The sequence below is a fragment of the Myodes glareolus genome, chromosome 27 (assembly GCF_982192425.1).
Source record: "Myodes glareolus chromosome 27, mMyoGla1.1, whole genome shotgun sequence".
NCBI lineage: Eukaryota > Metazoa > Chordata > Mammalia > Rodentia > Cricetidae > Myodes > Myodes glareolus.
The window spans coordinates 12,152,070-12,177,576 of record NC_142052.1 but is presented as its reverse complement, the minus strand read 5'-3'; the positions used below and the strand labels follow the sequence as shown (position 1 = coordinate 12,177,576).

General features: G+C 44.1%; 1 protein-coding gene across 20 annotated transcripts in view; it reads right to left on the bottom strand.

The window, feature by feature from the left end:
- Positions 1 to 25,507, bottom strand: part of Adam22 (ADAM metallopeptidase domain 22) — a 218,330-nt gene that overhangs the window by 70,029 nt on the left and 122,794 nt on the right. For all 20 annotated transcript variants that reach the window (XM_085684035.2, XM_085684020.2, XM_048433607.3 and 17 more), the window contains exons 5-6: positions 9,040 to 9,122; positions 1,076 to 1,139 (exon numbers count right to left, since the gene is read on the bottom strand). In XM_085684035.2, the coding sequence (XP_085540161.2) occupies positions 1,076 to 1,139; positions 9,040 to 9,122 (147 nt within the window). The remainder of the gene's footprint in view (positions 1 to 1,075; positions 1,140 to 9,039; positions 9,123 to 25,507) is intronic.

Genomic DNA, 25,507 nt, shown 5'->3' with positions numbered 1-25,507 from the left:
AGATGGTTCCCCAAACAGAGTTGTTTAAGAGGTGAAAAGACAATGTGCATTCCTGGACATTACCTCCTCTGTAAATGTTTGACCAGCATGGCATGAAACAAGGAAGTTCATTTGTATATGCAAAGAAAGAATTGGAAACGGTATTGTTTCCCCGCAGCCGGACAGATTTGGTCTTAGCCAAAGAGCAATGAAGGCACTGTGGTCTAGAATGTTAACTCAGTCCTTTCCTCATAGGAGGAAATAACAAAGGGTAAATGAGGCTGGAATGACGTCGCTTTGATCAGTATGGCTGGTGTCCTTATACGGAGAGGAAGAGATGATCAGAAATGTCTCTGTGTCAAGTAAAAATACAGTGGGAAGGCAACCAGTTGCCACCCAAGGGGAGAGCGCTCAGAGGACACCAGCCCTACTGTCACCTCGATTTTTTAATGTCACAGTCTAGAGAGCTATGAGAAAATACTTTGTGGTATAAGCCGCACAGTCATGATATTTGGTGTCAATTAAGGCCCGCCATGCAACAGAGAGAAGTGGTGGCTTCAGAAGACACTTCCAGGAAAGTATTCCCAACACACTCAGTATCGTGCATGTGTGCGTGTGCGTGTGTGTGTGTGTGTTTGTGCGTGTGTGCGTGTGTGTGTGTGCATGTGTACGTGTGCGTGTGTGTGCATGTGTGCGTGTGCGTGTGTGTGCGCGTGTGTGCGTGTGTGTGTGCATGTGTGCGTGTGTGTGCGTGTGTGTGCGTGTGTGTGTGTGCGTGTGTGTGTGCGTGTGTGTGTGCGTGTGTGCGTGTGCGTGTGCATGTGTGCGTGTGTGTGTGCGTGTGTGTGTGTGCATGTGTGCGTGTGTGTGTGCATGTGTGCGTGTGTGTGTGCGCGCGTGTGTGCGTGCGCGCGTGTGTGTGTGTGTGCATGTGTGCGTGTGCGTGTGTGTGTGCGTGTGCGTGTGTGTGTGCGTGTGCGTGTGTGTGTAGTCCTGGACCTAACAATACAAACATACACGAAAGGTGGAAAGGGGATGAACAAGACAAAGGTCTCGGCACCAAAGCTGCCGTTCGCACGGCAGGCGGAGCACTTACGTGGGAGGTCTCATTTTCTTCCGGTTCGATGAGATAGGTGTGGTTCCCATCAAAGAACATCCCACTGCCAAGCACAAGAAAATAATTAGACAGAGCTACCGAGTCTCATTCAGAGCAAGCTCGTTTTAGGGTCAGCAGCACAGGCCTGGTTACTTTCAGTATCTACTTCCCAGAGCCACCCATCCTCAGCAGACGGGTGGGGCATCGCATAGGCATAGCCCACACACTTCTGTCTCTGACCTCACTAAGGCAGATCCTCCCGTCTTGAACTCCAAGCTCAAGACTGAATTCTCGGCTTTTCGTTATTCTTCTAACATGGAATTCTGAGACTGATAATAAAGGCCACCCTAGAATATGTGTGAAAGTATAATTCTCAGAAAACCTTCCTCAGACTTCAAGGCCGGGACTTTGAAAACCATATTTAAAACAAGTCCCAGACCAGAGTGGCAGCAGACTCCTTTAATTCTAGTGTGCTCTGTTAGTTCTGCCTCAAAAATTAAAACAAGTCTCAGCAGCTGGAAGTGGGGAAATAAGCTTGCAATCCCAAGTACTTGGAGGCAGATGGCAGCAAGAAGATCCACGGTCAAGGCTGACCTGGGCGGATTCAGGACAGCCTGTCCAAAAATCAAATGCTACCGCAGGTAAGAATACAGCCTGGTGGTTGAGCGTTCCCCTAACATACACAGCCATTCAGTACTGCGAAAACCAACAAGGCCCACAACAGCAAAAGCACCTGGGCGATGCTGACGCCACAGGCTGCCTGAGAATGGGCTCCAACCACACACTGGAAGGTGCTCTGGCAATAAGGCGAATGCATTCGAACAATTCGAACTAAATCTTTTCTCAACTGTAAAGGGCGAACTCATGACCGCCTGTCCAGGAGAGACACTGAAGTAACCCTCTTAGATTCCATCTCTCACACACGGAAGACAGGAAACTGCGCAGTCTGGGCACACGAACTGGTCATCTGCAACCAAGACCACCTTTGCTCATTCAGAGTGAACCGACAGGGAACCAACAAGGCACGGCTGTAGATGCAAGGGGTGGGCCAGTAAAGGGAACCATTTTCCGCTGAATTACGTTTTGGGGAGAATAAAAAATTAAACACACACTAAGGAAGGAAATCTAAGTTAGGTGAACATGGACTTTATGGTGGAAATCAAGCTTGTTCAAGTTAGTGATTAGCGCTGGAAGCCTGGGTGTGGGAGAGCTCAGAGCTCAGGGTACGGCTCCACAAGGAAGGTGGCTTACCTATACTGTACAAAGGGCATGTCAGTTGCTCTCATGGCATGATCCAGGAAAAGTAAGAGGACAACACGGTGAGAGCAGAACAGGCAGGGGACAGAGTAACAGAAAAAAATGCAGTCAGAAGCCCATTGGTGGATATAGTAGGTAGTCTCTTCTGAGGGCCTTGGCTGTTACTCTAATGAGAAGTTTGACAAGCAAACTTCTAAAGAGAGGAAATGCCTTCTCCCTGTTTTGTTTTATTGCTTGTTTATTGAGACAGTGTCAGTCAACCCAGGCTGACTCTAAATTAACAGCAATCTATCTGCCTCTGCCTCCCAAGTGCTAAAATCGCAGCCATGAGCCATTATGCTTGGTTCTCCCCGTCTTAAAATATCCTTGCTACGGTGTTAGAATACCCTAGAGAATAGCAAGACTAAGGGCAGGGATTAGAAGAATAGGATTACTATAATAACTCAGAGAAGATAGTGGTAATTACAGAAGTGGTGAAGACTGCCCAAATTCTGGAGGCTGTGTGTGTGTGTGTGTGTGTGTGTGTGTGTGTGTGTGTGCATATGCATTCACATGTATGTAATTCTTTTTGCTGTTGAGGGGGAAGCCCAGGGCCTCACAGGCTAAGCACATTATATCATTGACCCACAGGCCCAGACAAGATATATTTTGAAAGTAGAACCAAAAAGATTTTGTTGAAAAGTTTAATGTGGACTTTGCCAGAAAAAATATCAACAAAGACCCCAAGGTTTTAACCTAAGCAGTGTAAGGACAATAAACAGTGTAACTGACACTAAACAAAGTAACAGATTCAGAAGGAACACAGCGGGGAGCCGCAGCAGGCAGAGGACAGGAAGGAGGCGCAAATCAGGAGGGTCTGGGACCTCTCCTGCTGGAGCTGGCTAGCTGCTATTTACAAATCCTCCAAAAGGGGGCGCCTTAGTTCCTGTTCTGTCGCTGTGAAGCGACATCATGACCAAGGCAACTCATACAAGAAAGCATTTACCTGGGGACTTGCTTACAGCTTCAGAGAATTGGTCTTGGATCTACGGCGGGAAGCATGACAAAAGGCAGGCATGATGCTGGAGAAGTAGCTGAGAGCTACAGCCTGAGCCTCAGGGAGCAGGCAGAGACAGAGACTGGGATTTTGAAGCCTCAAAGCCCATCCCAAGTGACACACCTCTTCCAACAAGGCCACACCTCCTAATCCCTTCTATCACCAACTAGGGGCTAAGCATGTAAATCTACGAGCCCATGGACATTCTCAAGACAACCACTACGGGGAGGCATCATCCCCTGTTCAGAAAACTCCTGAGAGCCCTCTGGTCGGACACACGCAGTGCTTCTACTGCGATAGGTACCTCGTGGTGTCACTGATGCCCATCTTTGTTCGGGCACCTGAGGGGAGCAGAGCCGTGATCTTTTCCACTTAGGGTTTAAAGGCTCACATGATAGCAACACTGTTAGATGCAGAATACTATTTTTCTCTCGATGAAAGTGCTACGAAATCTATTGGTTTCCCGGACCTATAATCACAGTGGTTTCCAGGTCTCCCTCGGTCTAAATTCTTTCATCCCTGATGGGACATCTTCCACATGCCTTAAACTCTAATATACCCACAGAACAGACGTTCTCATATCTGCACAGCTTTCAGATGCAAATGTCTGGATGACACAGAATTGGAATTTAAAGATAAATAGATGTAGTTTTAATGTAGTATTACCATAATAAACTATTAGCGATATATATGCCTGTGTGGACTCCTCTTCAAAACAGGCAAAGTATGACGGAAATTTTTCTCTCTATCCCACTAAGAACTGGCCAGATCTACCCAGAACATTATATAACCATTAATCTTTGCCAGTGTTCACATGGCAAGCAGATTATTTTGCTACCTATCACAGTTTTTGTGAACTTGGCAAAAGCCAAGCCCTACTTGGGAAGAGGGACTCTCCATTGAGCTACCCCCATTAGACGGGCCTGCAGACAAGCCTATGGGCCATTTGCTTGAGCACGGACTGACATGGACGAATCCAGGCTACTGCAGGCAGTACTATGCCTGAGCAGGTGGGTCTGGGTTGTATAAGAAGCTAAGCTGACCAAGCCAGGGAGAGCAAACCAGAAAGCAGCGTTTCTCCTCAGCTCCTCCTCTGTTCCTGCCCTGGCTTCCACTGAAGATGGACTACAGCGTCTAAGATAAAATAAGTCCTTTCTTCCCCAGGTTGAATTTGGTCAGTGTCTCTTCACAGCAATAGAAAGCAAGCTAGAATAATGTCAAACGAGAAAATCAGGTTTTTTTCATTATGATATTTTCAATATCATAAGTGGATATTAGATACAAAGTAGACGATAACCATGCTACAATCCACAGACCCAGAGAAGCTAAATAACAAGGACGGTTCAAGAGGACACCTGTGGCTCTCCCTAGGAAGGGGAAATAGAACAGAGTTTATGGGTGGACTGGGAATGGGTAGGGGTGGGTATGAGATGGATCAGGTCAGGGTGGGATGGAGGAAGAGTACTAGACGAACAGACTGGAGTTGAGGAACCATTTGGGAAATTATTTAGAAACCTAGTACAGTGGAAACTCCCTGGAATCTACAAGAGTGACCCTAGTGAAGCCTCTTAGTAACGGGGGATACAGAGCTCAAACTGCCGTCTATAACCAGGTAAGGCTCCCAGAGGTGGGATGGGACATCAACCCAGCCTCAAAACCTTCAACCTCCAGTCTGTCCTCTCTGCAATATTTGCTAAGGTAATGGTGGCACAGAAATGTGGGAGTGCCCAGAGGCCCAGGCCACAGGAGGAAGCCCACGCCTGGTCGGCCTGGATGGCCAAGAACCAGAAGTCAGACAGCCTAGAAACCCAGGACAGGAACAAACACAACTGGCTGAAAGGATGGCTGATGAAACTCTGCTGTACTCACGGACACCTGCCTAGCCCCGTTGGCATCAGAGAGGCATCATTCAGCAACCGACGGGAGCAGGTGCAAAGCCCCACAGTCAAACACTAGGTGGAGCCGGGGGAACCCCACAGAGAGAAGGGGAAGAAGGATTGTAGGAGCAGAGCAGTCAAGGACACCAGGAGAACAGGACCCACAGAATCAACTAAGCAGAGATCATCGGAGCTCACAGAGACTGAAGCAACAAGCACAGCCCCTGTATGGTTCTAACCTAGATCCTCTGAATAGACGCCATGGCTATGCAGCTTGGTGTTCTTCTGGGATTCCTAACAGTCGGAGTGGACGTGTCCCTGACTCTCCTGCCTGTACTCGGAACCTTTTCCCTTCTTCTGGTCCCTCATGCAGCCTTGATGGGAAGGTTTGTGCCTAGCCTTATTGTAATTTGTTATGCTATGTTCAGCTGGTATCCCTGGGAGGCCTGCTCATTTTTGTGTGGGGGAGGGAGTTCAAGACAGGATTTCTCTGTGTAACAGTCGTGGCTGTCCTGGAAGTCTCTCCGTAGACCAGGCTGACCTCGTACTCACAGAGATCCCTCTGCCCTGCCTCTTGAGTGCTGGGATTAAAGGTGTGTGCCACCACATCACCAGTGTGTTCTTTTTTTTAAGGACATAGAGGAGGAGTTCATCTAGGGAGGGGAGAGGTTGTGGGGGGTACTAAGAGGAGTGGAGAGAGAGGAAACTGCGGTCAGAATGTAATGTATGAGAATAAAAATAAAATAAAATAAAAATATTCTGATTCCTCATAACAACATGTTTTTACTAATACATTAATAATAATAAATAATAGTAAAACAACTGTTTCATTTGCTTTGCGGGTTGACAGCTTTACACTATGACATAAATTCTACACATGCTAAGCCTAAAGCAATTACACCCTATAGATAGAAGTAAATAACTACAGAACAGTAGCGCTAAGTTGCTATAAAGCTGAATTAAAATAAGACTTTGAAAGGAAACAGTCATTTTCACAAATTTCCACAAGAGGGCAATAAACTTATATTTGATCTCATCTTTTTAGGTTCCTATAGTTACAAGATTTTGCAATACCATCAAACATACATGGACCGAAATATTGGTATCAATCCTTTGAATTTGTAAAAATGTACCCTATAGACTCTATGAGAAAAGATTATTAATATAACTTTCCCATTTTATGTTCCTCAACTAAATGCAGTGAATCAGAAACATGAATAAACCTCATTATGTACTTGGTCATTCATAATAGATGAATTCTGTATGTAGTAATATGGCTTATACCTAAACCATTATACTGAGATAACCTATTTAATGTTCGGCAATATCCTCCAACATATTCTAGAAGCAATTGTGTTCAGAAGTAAAATCACGATGATAATACAGTTCATCGGTAAAAAAAAGTACGAACCATGTCTATACCATCTAAGAAAGCCTAAGCACCATAGCACACAGTTCTGTTAGTACCTGGAGACACATCATGGACTTTTCTATTAATTTCACTTTGCTTAGTTTTAAGTGAAAGAGTTTGTAAAGGTAGATACGAAATATACTAACTTAAAGCAACTGAGGCAGGATCCTGAGAGGCGCTGTTTACAGTTCCCACCTTCCTTAGAGGACTGTGGAAGGCTAGAACCAGCTCTTGCCTTAGACACGCATGCCCAGCAGAGCCCATAGGAGAAGCTCATGGCTTCCTCCAGGGTCTCAGACACTGTCCATTTGGGAAACTGGGACGCAAACCGGAGAGCAGTGAGCACAATGCTCACTGTGACCTCGGCTGAGATTCTGTGAGTAAGACAGAGGTGGGGAAGGTCTCTTATTTTTATATCACTCTTCCTTCCAACACATGTTTGCCAATATAAACATCAGCAAGATCAAACATACCAAGCCTACAGGCCTGCTGTGTGGAGATAAGGTACACCACTTTTACAACGACAGTGATTTCAACATTTCTTGCATCGCGTAAGAAAATCAAGGCAAAGATGCCGTGTCACTAATCTCTCTTCACTCGAGGAACATATGCAAAATAAATATGCATTTATTTGTCATAAGAAGCAAGAAGCTTGGGGGCTGGAGAGATGGCTCAGTGGTTAAGAGCATTGCCTGCTCTTCCAAAGGTCTTGAGTTCAATTCCCAGCAACCATATGGTGGCTCACAACCATCTGTAATGAGATCTGGTGCCCTCTCTGGCCTGCAGGCACACATGTAGGCAGATATTGCATGCATAATAAATGAATAAATATAAAAAAAAGAAGCAAGAAGCTTTGCATCAAGCATGTGCACGGCCCCTGACCTCTGGCCATCTACTCACCCTGGCAGTTTGTCTGTCTGTCTGTCTGTCTAACGGACCTCTCTCCAGAGCTTGGCCAGAGCTGTCACTTGGGTCACTAACCAGACTCTCCAGCCTTTCTCATTCCATTGCCACTGCAGATTTCAGACCTGACACCCACTCAAGGTTCTCCGAAAGCATGCCGCAGGGCCCACTCCACCTGCTGCAGGTGGCTCCCTGGGGGAGCTCGGGCTCTACCTGTCCTTCAGCGCCAATTCTCCGTCTGTTTCTAGCCCTGGTGTTAGTTATTTTTACTTTCTCAAAAAAAATACTTAAATATATCTATAATATTCCACAAGATGAAGCCAGGCTACATTTGCCCTGCATACTACTACACTGAGATCTCAAGATTTACCCAAGCTAAAATTGTTGTAATGTTTCTAGTGACGGACACACAGCGGCTCACAGTACCAGTTGATTATATGGAAAAGGCCACATTTTCCAACTCACTACAAAAAGAATATCTAGCACAAAACTTAAAAGTAATTGTCTTAGCTCACTCTGTGCAAACAAACAAACAACAACAACAACAACAAAACCAAACAAAGTAAAACACACCAGAAAGAATCAAATGACTCAGTCTAAACAGGATGCTCGGAGATGAACTGGTAGTTCTCAAGAGGCCGTAAACAAATGCATCACCATCCCGGACAGGACGGAGAGAGGTGTATTGTAGGGAGCCACCTGAAGGCACAGGTGGTCCTGCAATTTGGAGGTATACAAGTCCATACCTGGCTTAGCCACGTGGGGCTGAGAACCCTTGCCTGCACATGCGCAGACCAGCAGAATGGCATCAACCAATCAGGACAGCATTCAAGCCTCTCCACCGTTTAAAAGCAGCTGCCTCTGGGCTCTGCCTCCTCTCTCTAAGCTTTCTCTCGTCCCTGCACTCTCTCTTCCCTTCCCCCAATTTTCCTCAATCAAGTGCTCCGAATAAAGACGTGATCAGGGAAGGAATTCTCGTTTTTCGTGGCGTTCATTCCTGCTGGTCAGGAAGCGCGCCGCAGTGTATTCCCATGTTCGCCATCAGCAAACATTCTGTGAGGGGAAGGTCGTGAGAAAGGAAGCAGGGAAAGGCAAACTCGCCCTCGGAGCTCCATGCGCGTGTGTGTCCCCTCCCACGGTGCTGTGAGTTATGAGGGTCCTGCTGAACACAGAGCTTCTGAGGTCATCTTTGTTTTCTGTGCAGAGAGCCTTGGATGTTCATCTGCTAGAATTTCCATCATTTCAGGAAAATAGAAAGACTCAAATCAAGAAAGAGTAGAGGGTTGAATTGGTTTTGAGGAGCAGAAAACAAAGCAACCCAAGCCACTCCAGTCTATATCTAGATGAAACTAAAAAAAAAAACTCTCCAAGTATCACTACATGGCGGCATAATTTCAAAGTCTCTGGCTCCCAAAATTTTAATAACTAATACTTTAAACATGTTAAACAGCAAATGTAAAAATAATCACGTGACACTTACTGGAGTCCGTGGCAAGTTGACAGGGCAACAAACGAGCCAGGGTTCCCTCGGATCTGGCCCTGGTAGTAACAGTGTTCTCCTCCCTGGAAACAGAAAGAGAGGGCATGAGCCTGGCCCCAGACGCGTTCTTACACCGCACCTCCATATACGCTGCACGGGGCTTCATCACCCAGATTAGCATTGTCCAGCCAGTTCCAACAGAATTATTTATGAACGTGTCTATTGAGCAGACGCCAAATCAGAAGGCAGGGGAATAAAGGTGGACTTAGCTTTGCTTTTATGCAGATGTTACAGCAGCCAAAATGCTGAGATAAGCGTGTGGCCCATGCGCCAGGATAGGTTTAATAACCTATCTCCCAGTTCTGAGGGATTCCATTCTGAGCAACACTGCAGGGTAATTTAGCATCCAGCTGAACAAAAAGAAACGGGCATCACTTGAGAGTCATCGGATTCCTGTGATGGAGGAAAAGATCTGCTTTTGTGGGGTTCGCATCAAGTTTATAGTGTTCTTTCTCAAGTTGGGAATTGCTTTTCTTCTAACAGTCTGGGGGTAGAGTTTAAAGTTCCCTCTGCAACTGGTCATCAACTGAATGCAATTCTTTCAGTACAACTGGAAAAGAAAGGGTACACAGATGAGCTGCATCCTATGGTGTTGTCTTGAAACACTCGGCAGTGAGAGAATGGTCCAAAGAACACAGCGCCGTGGAGCAGCTTCAAAATATAGAGCCCTTGTCGCAGCAGACCTACAAATCAGAATCTGCATTTTAACACAGTCTACGGGTGATTTATGTGCACATAAAAGTTCGGAAACCTCTGCTCTAAATCGCCTTTCCCATTCACCCACTAACTTATTTATTCTGTAGCAGAAAGCCTGTCATTAAATTGATATTCAGAGATTTTAAAAAAAAGGAAAAAGTGAAAGAGAGGCCTGAAGGAATGAGTAGATGAAGTGGAAATGTTACCCGCGTTAGTCTGCCTTAAGGACCAAGCCTATTAAAATACCCCGTGCTGGCCAGTTAACAGGGAAGAATCAGAGGACACAGGAGGCAACAGGGCTGAAAGCCTGACGCCTGCCACTGCTTCTGAGATAATCCCATAGTAGCTGGGAACACTCTGCTTTGGAGAATTCCAGTAAAATGGCAGAGCGCAGTCCCTGACCCTACTGTTGCCAGGGCAATGGTATCTTGTGAACGCCTCCATTTTGGCTGAACTGTGACAATTTCAGTAATGACCCCAATTTGACTTCTAGAAGTAAATTAACTTGTTCCCCTAGATTCTTCAATGAACCCCAAGAAATATTAAGATGTTACTGACCACCCCAACATTCTATAATGCCCAGCAATGACCAAGTTCAGGCCAGATAGGAAACTTTCCAGCCAGCTTCCCAACCTCCTCTTTCTGGCCTCTAACTACCCAGCTTGTAAGTGGTATGTCTACCCATGCTATCCTTGTTCAGATCACAGTTAATCGTTCAGAATCTTTATGGGTTTAGCTTCTTATATGGTTATGAGAAACAAGCTCGCAGCAAACTCCCTGATTCTCTGGCTCTTAAAATCTTTCCACAACGTTCCCTGAGCCTTAGATGAAGGAGTGCTTCGTAGCTGTAGCCATTGGAACTGACTCCACCACTTGGCTCTCTGAAAGGCTATAACTTTTAAGAATCAAGGCTGTCTGTCCACGCTCAAAGTCGCCAAGTAGAGATGCAAACTTTGGATGACTACAAATCCTGTAGTCTTTTCCCAACACTATATATGAGTTGGATCTAGAACTTGTGATTTATGCACTCCAAGTCTAAGTTTTCTCCTAGACTGATTTACTGCACATTTTTCTCATATTCTACTCTACTAAATATTCTCCCCTGGGCTATGAGAATGGTGAACAGTCCATATAGCCCATTACAAGTGTTCAGGCAAACACATGATTCAGATAGTTCTTATTTTGTGAGCATATCTGGTTCTACCTGAAATCAGAACACTAGCTTCATATGGACCAGACAAGAAAAGGTCAACTGTGACTGAGGTGGCCTGGACACAGAGAGAAAGCTCTTTGAAGTTTTCAACTCAGCAATGATCAACCCAAGCATAGATTTTTCTCCTAAGAGGTCTCAGAAGTCAACAGTAACACATGAAGAAAGAAGAAAGAGGAAAGATGAAAAGGAAGCTAATCACAATAATTATGGTTTCAGATCAGAAAAGAATAGAAATCAGCAGCCACTGTATGAGAATATGCCAGTGGAACAGCCCATAAAAATATTTTATAAGTTATTAAACATTATTTTTTAAATACCCAGTCTGGAAATGTGTCACTGTATAATTATAAGGAGGTCAAACAATTCAATTTTTAAAGAGCACCCCCTTACTACACTGGGGAAAAGTTAGATGATTAGACAATAGAAAAGAATCTTCCACTAATTTACAATTCAGAAAAAAACAGGAGTCTATCAAAAAACAGCTTATGATCAGAGACATGCAGAGAGGAACTCAACATGGCTGACTCACTATTGAGTGAGTCCATGACGCTTTAAAGAGAAGCATAAACAGGAGAGAGAGAGAGCTCATCGGCCTGGGTTATTCGAATTGAATTCATTCATTCATTCATTCATTTTGGTTTTTCAAGACAAGGTTTCTCTGTAGCTTTGGAGCCTGTCCTGGAACTAGCTCTTGTAGACCAGACTGGCCTCGAACTCACAGAGATCGGCCTGCCTCTGCCTCCCGAGTGCTGGGATTAAAGGCGTGCACCACCACTGCCCAGCTCCAGTTGAATTTATAAAGCTCTCATTGATAGCATATGTAATACTTCCAAATATTGGTAAGAACTCACTTTAGCATTTTAAATTTATCAGATGCTATTTACCGTAAATCAACAATTATTCACTTTTTCTTTTTACTTTTTTTTTTTGAGACAGGGTTTCTCTGTAGTTTTGGTGCCTGGTCTGGTAGACCAGGCTAGCCTTGAACTCAGAGATTCTGCCTGCCTCTCCCCCTCCCCCCGACCGTAGTGCTGGGATTAAAGGCATGTGCCACCACCTTCTGGCCCAGTTATTCAAATGAGGAAGCAAGGAAACCAGGAGTGGTGGCTCAGTGGTTAAGAACACTAGATGCTCCAGCAGAAGACCTGAGTTCAGTTCCCAGCACCCACGTGGTTACAACCATCTGTAACTCTGGTTCCACGGGATCTGATGTCCTCTTCCTCACACTGCAAGTACCACATGAACACGATGTACAAACATACATGCAGGCAAAATACCCATAAACATAAAAGGTAATAAACAAATAAAAGAAGAAGTAAAGTAATGAACTTTATTTTCCTTCAATATATATGATAATATTTATTATTCCAAACTGGAGACTTTAATGATAATGAAGCATTTTAATTCATTTATGTCCTATTACTAATATAAATGACCAAATGATTTTATATTTTAAGGACTATTTTTTGTTATTTTTAGATAATATACATCTAGGATAAAAGTGCTAAGAATTTATACCACTTATAGTAAAAAGTAACTTGCATCCTTTATGTACATTGTGCAAACCATACTTACCACCAAAAAATAAGCCTTTTTGAAATAGTTTGTGTATATACTATGCATATATGGAATATCTATATAAGGAATAAATTCTAATATCAACCCTAAAAGAAATGCTGTAATCCCTATACAGCTTATAAATATGTATGTTTTCTCTTATATTTGAACGTCAACTTTTAAGTTTTTGTTATGTGTGTTACAATCCAAATAATCACAGAAGTTAGGTACCTAGTAAGGGACCAGAGGGGAGGAGAGGATCTTCCAAAGACAGGGAAATAGAACATAGGTTATGAGGAGATGTACGGGAAACTAGACTAGGAGAGGAAAAAGGGAAAGAGATGGGAGAGCTGGGTAAAGAGAGAATGGGGGGGGGGGACAACTGACACTAAAGAACTTTTGAAAAACCATACGGAAACCTACTGTAGAAGTTCCCAAAATAGGTAATATATGAGAGGAATTTAAATTGAGTCATCATATAATGGGTGAGACAATGCCTCAACTAGATATCTTATTCAACCAAGTAAAACTTCTATTGTGAAAAAATGGGTTATATCTTATTGAGTTGTTGGCCAAAGGAGTCCCAGAGATACATTCCCCAAACATCACAGGCTACCGCCAGTGTTATTGATTGCTCTTCACAACCTGTTGGTAAGACCCTGTTGCTGAAGCCAACATTTATTTATATCATCAAACATGAAGAAGTTGAGCTGGTACCCAACTAGAAGCTTAACCCCTGCTGACAAGCTCTTGGCCCTGGAAGGCACCATGCATGCTACCAGAGGAGAAAAATAATCATAATTATCACTCAGCTAGCTGCAAACACTGTGACCTGTAACAGCAACCAACGTGCAAGACGTACTGGTGCAAGAATGACAGAATGTGATGGCTTTGACCAACCACTTTCTCAAAGGACTAAAGGTCCACTCCATGAGATGAACCCATGCCTGACACTGCTAAAGTGGCCAAAAACCCGAGACTACCTAAGTCATGGACCTTGGGAGAACTTGTGATTATTCTGCTAAAGGTATAGAGCTGTAAAATGACCCCTAAGAACACAGTGCTGTAGCCATCGATCAGCGCGTCACTCAACTAGAAGCTTTTTCTTGCAGTTCATTGTGATCCACAGTATATAAGACATCACAACTGGGTAATACGCAGGCGTGAGAGAGCTTGGATTACTCAGCCCTAAACGGGATATCTTCATCAAACCTCTCCTCGCAAGGTTCAGGGATCTGTGCAGAAGTGGCAAAAAGATTGCAGGAGCCTGAGGTAACAGATCCCTTCCAGACACAACGAGACTTCGGCGCATAAGAACTCACAGGGACTGTGGCAGGGTTCATAAGACCCGCACAGATTCAAGCCAGAAGGGGACCAGAACTGAGAGGGGACGTGGACACAAAGTCCTACCCCTGACTAAGAAGCTATTTGTAATTGATGATGCCTGCTGACGAAGGGAAAATCCACGTCTTACAATGGAGTGTCAGTGGGCTTATCAACCACACTCCAGGGCAGGCCCCATGTCCAGAAGCAGTAGGCCAACACAAAACAAATTCAATGTTGTTTTCCTGTTCTTTTGTATGTGTGTATGGGGGGATGGTTTTTTGTTTGTTTTTGTCTTACTAGGCTTTTTTTTTGCATGTTTTGATTTCAGTTTTTGTGTTTTGTAGGATTTTTTTTTAATGAGAGAGGAAGAACATGAAGTTGGGTAGGTAGGAAGGTGGAGAGGAAATAAGAGGCTTCAAGGTAGGGGAAACATGATCAAATTATATTGTTGAAAAAAATTAAAAAAAAAATCCTTTCCAATACACAAATGGTTCGATACTATTTCCAGCATTCTGCCTAATTTGTGTTTCCCTTAAAGCAATCCTGACATCTTCCTATATCATCACTCATTCTTCCAATAGTGGCATGGTATCCCACTGTAGGATGAAAATAATTCACGATCGTCCTGTCCTAACACATGGTTGGATAAATGTTTGCTGCCATAAACAATGATGCAACAAACACTTTCCAGTGTGTTTATATGTACTTGTGACAGTCTATACACAGGAATGTTGACCAAGTCAGTCAAACAACAAGTGCATTTTAAATTTCAGTCAATTAGAGAGACAAATACAATTATACTTCTATACACATATATATTTTATACTATACATTGTAACTGAACTTAAGAAACTGCATTCTACTTAAACTTATGTGTTTTGTATCAGGGAGATGGCATGGGGAGCAGGCATGAGCTGTCCCACCTGAGGACCAGAGTGTAGTCTCCAGGGCGCACATGGTGGGAGGAGAGAACCAAGTCCTGGAAGTTGTCCTCTGACCTCCACACACATGCTATGGTGTGCATGTGTATACACACACACACACACACACACACACACACACACACACACACACTTAGAATCCCATGTTTCAATAACATCCACCAACGTACACCAACTTCCTCAAATCTAACCAAGTGTAAAATTCTCCAGACCTTCATCTGACTTTAAGGAGTCAGCTACTGTGTAAGTAGGCATTACATATCCTATATAATAATCTAAGGCATATGTTGTAGAAAAGTAGAAAAATCAATATATCCTCGCAGAGATGGGCTCCACATCTGGCTGCCAGTCATAGTGCTTTTCCCTTGCTGTCATTTTGTTCAAGAAATAAATCCACTGTGCTGGAAACCTTCTCCATACTTCTTGATACAATAACCCAGTCATGATAGTACAAATGTTTAGTTTTAACTAATTAGACAGTAGTATTTAAAAGAAGGTCCCTACCTTTGTGTCTACTTAATGGTTTGTTTGGATAAAAAAAAAAAACTTACCGTATATTTTCATTCTAGGAAATTCAAAGTCATACCAATACTTTCATTGGTCAACCCACTCAAAAGAAAATTACAATTCATTATAAACAAAATGAGATAACACAAAAGGAGTCTGGATTATAAAATGATAAAAACCCAAAGTAGAAAACCCACTGGAGCAAAGCATCAGGGTCATGGCCATTTGCCCCTCCCCCAGATCCTCAAGTGGAAATTCAGTAACTTTTCCAGCTTTAAAGGGGCTAGAATCACATTCACCAAAAGCCTTTTCAGGCCCCCCACTTCTCCCATTTTTCATCCTTTCCTAGATATTGTAGTTTTTAATACTGTACTTTATCTCCTCTTCCTACATTCCTGCTTCTATCTTTCTTGATCAAGCAGACCATGTCTCTTTCAGATTACCATATTCCTGAAGTGTATTCATAGTCCCAAGCATCCTTTTAAAGAGAGGCATGCTGTGAATCTCAGGTTGCACGTCAGTTAAACAGGCATCATGCCTACTTAAGATGCCTCACCAGGGGATACAGCGGATTTCACAACCTAACAAAATGAAATACACTAAATTGCTTGTGTGTACAGGGAGGGAGAGATAAAAGGAGGGAAGAAAGGAGGGAGAGAGCGGGGGTCGCATTTCCTGAGCGAGCAATGCTACAGTGTCCCCTGAGCTATGAATCTTATTCTTTGTTATGACTAATTCCAAAGCCAGATGTGTTGCTGCGCACTTGGAATCTCAGCACTTGGCCGTACAGAGGCATGGGGGCTGAACATTTCAGGCCAGCCGGAACTATATAGAAAGGTCCAATATCAAAATGAGACAGAGAGAGAAAAGAAGGGAGAGAGGGAGGGAGGGAGGAAGGAAAGGAGGGAGGGAGGGAAGAAAGGAAGGAAAGAGAGAAAGAGGAAGAGACAGAGAGAGAGAGAGAAATGGTTTAGAGTGAAGGTTTTTTGGTTTTTTTTTTAATAGTTGTACTGGTTTTTGGTCCTAGGGACTGGACTCAGGACTCTGTATCTGCTACATTCCTGGTCTGGACTGGTTTTGTATTTATTGATAAGCCTGGGAAAATGTAGCAATCATTTATGAAGGAGTACTAACATCCAAAATATATAAGGAGCTCAAAAACTGGATATCAAGAAAACAAATAGCCCAAATAAAAAGTGGGATACAGAGAATTCTCAATAGAAGAAACTCAAATGACTGATAAAGAGATGTTCAACATCCTCAGCCATCAGGGAAATGCAAATCAAAACTAGTTTGAGATTTTATCTTATACCCTTCACAATAGCTAAGATCAATAAAAAGAAAATAATGACAGCTCATGCTGGTGAGAATATGGAGAAGGGAAACACACATCCATTGCTGTTGGGAGTGCAAACACATACAGTCACTTTGGGAATCAGTGTGGCTGATTCCCAGGAAGAATCTAACTTAAGGTCTAACTTAAGATCCAGCTTACACATCTCTTGAGCGAATACCCTAAGGACATTTCAGCCTACCGCAGAACACTTGCTCAACCAAGTTCAATGATGCTCTATTTATAATAGACAGAAACTGGAAAAACTTTGATATCCCTTAACAGATGAATGGATAAAGAAAATGTACATTTACAGTAGCAGGTTACTCAGCAATTTTAAAAAATCATGAAATTCGCAGGTAAATCGATGAAAGTAGAAAAAAAATCATCCTGAGTAAGGTAAACTAGACCCTGAGTGAGGTAACCTAGACCCAGTTATATATGGTACATATATATTTGGTTACATATCTGTTTACAAAGCTAATGATAACCAAGCTACAATCTGTAGAAGCACAGAGGGTGGGTGATAGCGTAAGGGACTAGAGGTGGGCAAATAGATCTCCCTAGGAAACAGAAACAGAATAGATAGCTAAGGATAGATGTGGGCGGCGGGACTGGAATGGGAGGATCAAGTGAAGAGAGGGACAGGAAAGAAGGGGAGGGAATATGGGGAGAAGCAATAAAATTAAGAGCCACTTGAGATGTGGTATGAAAACCTAATACAGGAGAAGCTTCGCAAAAAAAATACAGATATATGAAAGGGATCTAAATAAAATTGCCAAATAATGGGGAGACGGAGCTCCAACTAGGCATCTCTTGCATTCAAATAAAGCTCCTAGTACAAGCACTGGGTTATACATTATTGGTCAAAGGGATCCTATGATCCCCCAAACAACACATACTACTGACAAGACTATAGGTTACTCTCCACAAACTGACAGCTAAACCACACAGCTGAAGACAACACTAACACAAGCCATTGAACATGGAGAAGTCAAGTTGCTGCCTATAGAGCTGTCACCCCTATGCTCCAGCATCCTCGGTACAGGAGGGCACTCTGCAGGCTACCAAAAGATTAACCTAAACACCAAGCCAGCCACAAACCCTTTGATCTACAATGGTGTCCTGCTGGCAAGACAGGCTAGTGCAAAGGTGGCTCAAAGCTTGTGGTAGTCATCCATCAATACCTGATTTGACTATGGCACACTCTACGAGAAGAAATCCATACCCCACACTGTTTCGGCGACTAAGACCCTGAGACAAGAGAGCACCGGGACCTAGGGTAGAACCAGCATGCACAGCGCCGGCACAAGCCTAAAACAGATGGGGTCTTAGACCTACTGGGAGAGGGAGACACAGCCCCATTCCTGACCCAGCAGCCACCTCAAACTGTCAACAACTTGCAAATGAAAAGGTAGTTTCTCTAAGTGAGTCTCACCCAGGAACAAGCTACTGATAGGGCAGCTGCATGCCCAGCAATAGGTGGCCAACGGGAAATGAGCTCAGTGCTGTCATTGCGGGCACCAGCTTATCTCGCAGCATCAAGATGGCATCAACGTATCTCAAAACATGACGTCAGGGCTTTCTTTAATCTTAATTTTTATTTTAATTTTATTTAACTTTATAGGTTCTTGGCACGTTTATTAGGACTTCCAGTTTAGTCTTTTTACGGGATTCCTCGGCGTGCAAACAATAGGTCTCTTCGTCTCTATCAGCCTCACGTGCCTTTCCTTGGGCTCTTTCTGTTTGTTTTCTTCTACTCCAGTAAATTTAGTTTTGTTTTATCTTGTTGTATTTTAGTTTATTATTATCCCTTGGAAGCCTGCTTTCTTTTTTCTAATGACAGACAGAAAGGGTGTGGATCTAGAAGGAAGGGGACGTGGAGAGAGCAGGGATGAGTGGAGGGTGAGAAACTGTGACCAGGATATAGTATGTGGGGGGGGAGGCTATTTTCAATTTGAGAGAGAGGGAGAGAGGGAGAGCGAGGGGGGGGAAGGAAGGAAGGAATTAAAGAAAGAAAACATTTCAAAAATTAATGAGTTAAAATCACCTGACCAAAAATAAAGGTTTCATTTAAAATGATTCATGGATTCTACCAGAGAGAAAGGCCTACATGAAGCATTACTGTAGCAAAAATTTCACCTACAAGAAGCAGGCAGAACCTGCTGTGAGATGAACAGAAGCGATAAGGCAGGACCTAATGCTGCTAGGAGAGGAAGACCATCACAAAACTGGGCAGATAACTTCCCGAGCTCCTGCTTACACAACAAACAGCCCCCCAGGGACACAGCTAGCTCCACATCTGCTTAACTGCCATGCAGGCGTCCTTCCTTCTGCTGCTCTCCCTACGTAACGTCGGTTATGGAAAATAAAGTGTGGGCTATGATACGGTGGCTCCCAGCAGCTCCGGCTCACGAGGGTGCTAAAGTCTTCTGAGAAGCAGGGCATTTCCAAGGTGGTGGACTCAGGGACCTCCACTAGATATACTGATGGTTTCTATATTGTTTATAACAAAATAGAGGCAAGTCTATTCAGAACTAGTTTCTTTGGGTTAACATAACAAATAATAATAAGAAAAAGGCTGAGTGGGCTCAAGATAACAGACATTTATTGTTCACACTCCTGGACCCAGAGTCTGACGCAAAGATGCCGGCAGAACGGGGAAGGAATCTTTCCTGGCTTCTAACTCCAGCAGCTGCCAACAACCTCCCTGCTCCAGTGAAACCCGGATCTCTTCCTGGGTCTTCACACCAAACGTTTTTCAGTGTCTGTCACTGTGTCTCCGTCTGAATTCCTTCCTCTCAAGGACTCCAGGTGTTGAATCTAGTGTGGCTTCATGGAACCTAATGGTGTCTGAAATATTCATGTTTAAAGTCACAGCCACAGGTGCCAGGGGACATGAAACCTAATGGTATCTGAGATATTCTTGTTTAAAGTCACAGCCACAGGTGCCAGGGGACATGAATTTTGTGTGAATATTCTTCAGCTCCTCACCTCTTTATAGCCAAGCAAGTTGTTTGACTCACAATTTTCAGACAGATCCCTTCTATAATGTGGAGGTCTCTTCTGCAATATCACTAACCCAGTATGATAAATAAATCTTGAACCAGTAGCCAGCTATTCCAGTGTCTTATAATTTCACTTAACATTGTCCAATTAGGGGCTGAAGAGATGGGTCAGTGATGAAGAACACTTACTGCCTTTTCAGAGGACAGAGGACCTGGGTTTGCTTCCCAGTCTTCACACCAGGTGCTCACAACTACCGTAATTCCAGGTGTCACCCGCGGACACGTGCCTCCCGGGGCATGTGCACACAGGTGATGCACACAAACTCACATGGGCACACATACACATAATAAACATGTGCCTCCCTGTAGAAGGCCACAGCCACATTCTCCATCATAAGATGGCGCTGACATCCGGCTTCACCGCCAGGTGAACACACACGTGTTGGTAACTTTCCACTTCTGTGTCCCCGCCTACTCCCGAGGCATCACCTAGGACTGGGAGCAGCGGACCAATCCAAGAGTGACACGTCCGAAACAGGGTCTGTTTCCTTTATAAGGGATGGGTTCCATCATATCTGGGTCTCCGCCATATGGCTTATGCTCTAGCTCCCAAGAGGATTAAAGCCTTTCTGCAGAAGAATCCTGTGTCCCGCGTGGTTCTTGCAGGCGAGGCCGAGCGCAGGACATCTGGTGCCGAAACCCGGGAAGAAGAAGAACTTTACACCGCCGGAGACCAGGAGGATTTCAGAACTGCAGGCATGCATGCTCAGAGAGGTACGCTCTAAAGTCCAGAGAGCATATCAGAAACTGAGCAGCAGTGGGAGGTTATGCGCGCACCCAGATAAGTTAAAAATGACCCTCCGGTAAAGAATGGGGGAGACAGAAAAGAAAATTTAAAAAAATGACCCCCCCGGTGGTTCTAAGAATGGGGGAGAGAACGTTTGCGTTGTTTTTTATATACTGGACAGGAGAAAAATATTTAAATTTAGGAACTGCTAAAAAAGGTAGTTTAAATTTAAAACATGGGCTTAAGAATATGATGTTTTGGAGGAGAGGCTCTGTTTTCGCCTCCACGGAGAATGGGAGCCTAAGTATGTGCTTGAAATCCACGTGGTTTGAATCACCGAGACCTCCTGAAATGTTGTAATGTATACCCCTAAAATGCAACGGCCCAATTCAACAGAAAGCAGCCAGAGAGACTAACAGTGCCCAAATTCCCTAAAAGATTAAATGAGGTCCTTTCAATGATTGCAGAGCAGCAAGCCTGCTTCTCTGAATTCCGCTTTGCTCCATACACCGGTTTGGGCTCGGAATGGGTGCAGCTGGGGCTGGAGGGCAGCTGGAACGGAGCTTTGCTCTATGGCTATGGTGGGGAGCACATTGCGCCGGCTCAGTTGGTGCCTGGCCTGGAAGGTATCACAGCAGTACCAAAAATGAGAGCGGTGCCACAAGCAGCCAGGCCAGAAGGCTTACAATGTACCTAAAACTGTACTGGTCTCTGAGGCTAAAATGGCTCTGGTTCCATTTGGCTATGCTAAATGATGCTGACTTCAGGCAGGGCTGGTCATAATTATTATAATAAAAGCGCATCAACCTGGTTACCCATATCCTAGGTAACAAAGGCGGACCTATTACCTGAGGCAATGGATGAGATAAACAATGCTAGACCTAGAGGTTTTTTTTCATCTGAATAGAGGGGGCTGGAGAGATGGCTCAGAGGTTAAGAGCACTGCCTGCTCTTCCAGAGGTTACAAGTTCGATTCCCAATGGCTACGTCATCCTAGGACTCCAGGCTGGAAACAGAAAAACGGTTTTCTCATATTTTTGGAGCAATAATCTCATCTGTGCCAAATTTAAAATGGTTTAATTCTAAGGCCTGCTGTAATGGCACAGACAAACAAGATTTGCTCTTTGGAACAGAGACTTATAGGTCTCTAAGTTCAAGACCAGCCTAATTCCAGTACTGACTGTGCTAAATTTTTACACTGAGTTTTTTAATACTCTTAAATGTTATTTTGAGAGATTTTTTTTTCTAGAAATGCTGACATACATCTGGGTACTATTCATGCTGTGGATTCATCTGTCCAGAGGCCTGAGGACAAAGCCTCTGCTATGGAGCTGTCTAACCTGATTGCTGCGGAGCTGGCGGGTTCCTGAGGGATGGTCCAGCTCCCGCCCTTGGTCTGTCAGTTATTGCTATGCTGTTGTTGCTGTACATTACAATGTTGTTGTTGCTGTACCATTGCTGTGCTGCTGGATTTCCCCTTGTTTTGTCAGTTATTGCTTGCTATCAGTTTCCCTTATCCTGTCAGTTATTTCTGCTAAACACTATGGGTATCTTCAAGACAGGTTACAAAATGTCATGGTTATTCAAATTAAAAACTGGATATTACAGACTTCTTGATACAGCTGGAGAGTTGTGCCCCTGCGATCCCAGATTATTAAGCAATTGTCTAGTTATCTTCTAGATAATTGGATTGGAAAACTTACCAGTTCTTGTTAAAATTGAAAAAAGGGGGAATAATAAAGGAACTGCCCCCGATGCTCTGTTCATTATACATTTTTTAAATGGCAGCACGGCCTATACCATAAAAAACAGAGACCCTCAATCAGTTATCTACCACAGTGGCTACAGCCCTGGATCAACAGGCTACCATGGATACATCTATTAGAGGTAGAATAAAGAACAGATGGATATCTTATGGCAGCTTGCCCAATTGGACTATGAATGGAAAACTCCAGCCTTATATGTGACCAGTGTACCATATGAGAACTTTATAAAAATGGCTAACTTGTCCCGAGAATTGTCTTTGTATCTTGCAGAAGAATTTTGATGATTTGCTGTCCTCCTTGAGACGGTCCATCGTGACAATCAACTCCACGTGAGTGGACATAAGCTTGGCCGAAGGATTATAGTCCTGGGTCGTGTCTTTCATCCCCTACTTCAAAGAATGGATGGGGGTGGAAATGTTTTGGAACGGTCCTATGCTATGGAATAATGTTTCTCCTCTGGATGGTCTGCTGACTCAAATCCCAACGTCTCAGGGACAAAATGGTTTTTGCACAGTGCTGGCTGCCCTAGAACAGGGAGCCTCTTCTGATATATGGTTATCTATGTTAAAGCAATAAGGTTTAAGCCAACCAGCTCCTGCACCCCTAGGACTATGGTCCATGGCACAGGGTGGAATGCTTGGCTTAGCTAGCCCTGAAGGTTATGAAGCTGAAAAGCATCGCACAGAGAATGGCCCTCTCTGAGAGATAAGTCGCTCTGCATAAGGGTTTCCTGTCATATATTCCCCTTTCCCAAAAAAATGGCAGAGGGCAGGCCGGATAGATTCCAGGTGTCATGAGCCTAGGGGCAGATTCCGTGTAAGCCCATTTTAATGTTTCTATTTTGGGAAGTGCGACCTCTATCTTTACCTTCTGAGGGAGTTGCCTTTCTGCAAAGAAGTAAAATTAGGGGGAGATGTAGAAGGCCACAGCCACATTCTCCATCACAAGATGGCGCTGACATCCGGCTTCACCGCCAGGTGAACGCACACGTGTTGGTAACTTTCCACTTCTGTGTCCCCGCCTACTCCCGAGGCATCACCTAGGACTGGGAGCAGCGGACCAATCCAAGAGTGACACGTCCGAAACAGGGTCTGTTTCCTTTATAAGGGATGGGTTCCATCATATCTGGGTCTCCGCCATATGGCTTATGCTCTAGCTCCCAAGAGGATTAAAGCCTTTCTGCAGAAGAATCCTATGTCCCGCATGGTTCTTGCAGGCGAGGCCGAGCGCAGGACACCTCCCGAGACATGTGCACACAGGTGATGCACACAAACTCATGTGGGCACACATACACATAATAAACATGTGCCTCCCGGGGCATGTGCACACAGGTGATGCACACAAGCTCACATGGGCGCACACACACATAATAAACATGTGCCTCCCGGGGCATGTGCACACAGGTGATGCACACAAGCTCACGTGGGCACACATACACATAATAAAAGAGAAAAACAATTCTCATTAGAGGCTGGAGAGAGCTCAGCAGTTACAGGTGCTTGCGGCACAGGCAAGGACAGAAGTTCAGATCCCAGAACCCGCACAAATACAGTGAGCACTGTGTTCAAAGGAGAGATCCTGGCTCAGTGTAGACACTTGAGTATAGACAGTGTAGACACCTGAGTTCAATCCCTATTTCCCCAAGCACATCTTCATACAACATACACTCACACACATATACATACTCACATACATATACACTCACAATACACACTTTTATAAGTATACACTCACACACAGTTATGCACACATACACACTCACACATACATACTAAAACACACATACACATGCCCCCCCACACTCTCTCACTCTCTCTCTCTCACACACACACACATATTCTCTCTCTCTCTCTCTCTCTCTCTCTCTCTCACACACACACACACACACACACACACATTCTCTCTACACACACACACATATTCTCTCTCACACACATACACTCACACACACATTCTCTCTCTCTCTCCACACACACACACACACACACATATTCTCTCTCCCCCCACACACATTCTCTCTTTCTACACACACACACACACACACACACACACACACACACACACACACACTATCTCTCTCTCACACACACACACACATACTCACAGAAACACACATTCTCTGAGGCATACAGAACAGCATCCTGTTTGTTCCATGCACTTGATTAAACTTCGCTGTCCTAATCCCCTTCTCGGCAATGTATTTTCTGTGATGGACTTGCCGGCACCAGTGTGCAGAGGCACATCTGGGACTGTAAGCAAGAAAGAAGACTGAGTAGCAAACTATCTCAAGGGCAGACGCACACCTGGCTGCAACGCAGAAGCTCGGCGGATCGTACCATCTGCTCTTCAGCAGCTGGATGCTGTGAATGCAGACGATCCAGGGCTTACAGAACTGGGTTTGCTGGCAGACTGTTTGAGGGTTCACTGCAGTCAACCGAATTGGAGGTAGTAAAGTCTATTTGTACTCTTAGTAAATTACTCAGTGACATCTTAAAAGTATGTTTCACAAAGCCGGTCAGCAAAACAGAGGGAGAGCACAGTTACCTCTGGGATTAACAATTCCAGTGCCCTTATTTGTATAGATGATGTTATAATTCTGTCATCTAGACAGCAAATAGGTTTTCTGTATCTTAACTGGAAAGATGAATACATCCAAGCTGGAACTTATGTCTACCTGTTTCACTAGCCAAATGTGAAGGAAACATTGAGGTGGTGTAATGGCAGATTGTTCGTCTGGCATGATCAATGCCTTCTGTTCTATCACTGTACCATTACATGTAACAAAATATGAACACATAAATACCAAACTTGAAAGAAGCAAAACAGTAAAGTTACATGGACAATATTAAAAAAAAGAAACACATTCTCTCTTGCACACACACATACACTCACACATCCATTCCCTCCCACTCTCACACACCCTCATACACACTCACATACACACTCTCATACAGACATTCTCTCTCTCTCTCTCTCTCTCTCTCTCTCTCTCTCACACACACACACACACACACACACACACACACAAACTCTTACAACACATTCTCCCTCTCTGCCTCTCTCTCTCTCTCTCTCTCTCTCTCTCTCTCTCTCTCTCTCTCTCTCTCTCTCTCACACACACACACACACACCACAAAGTGCATATTTCTTTTTACCAAACAGGATGGGAAAGCAGAGCTTCCATTGTTATTAAGTCAACCAGAGATTACAAAATTACTCATTTTTAACTACAGAGCTGTCAAGAGAAATTATTTTTCAGTTGTCAGGTAATCAT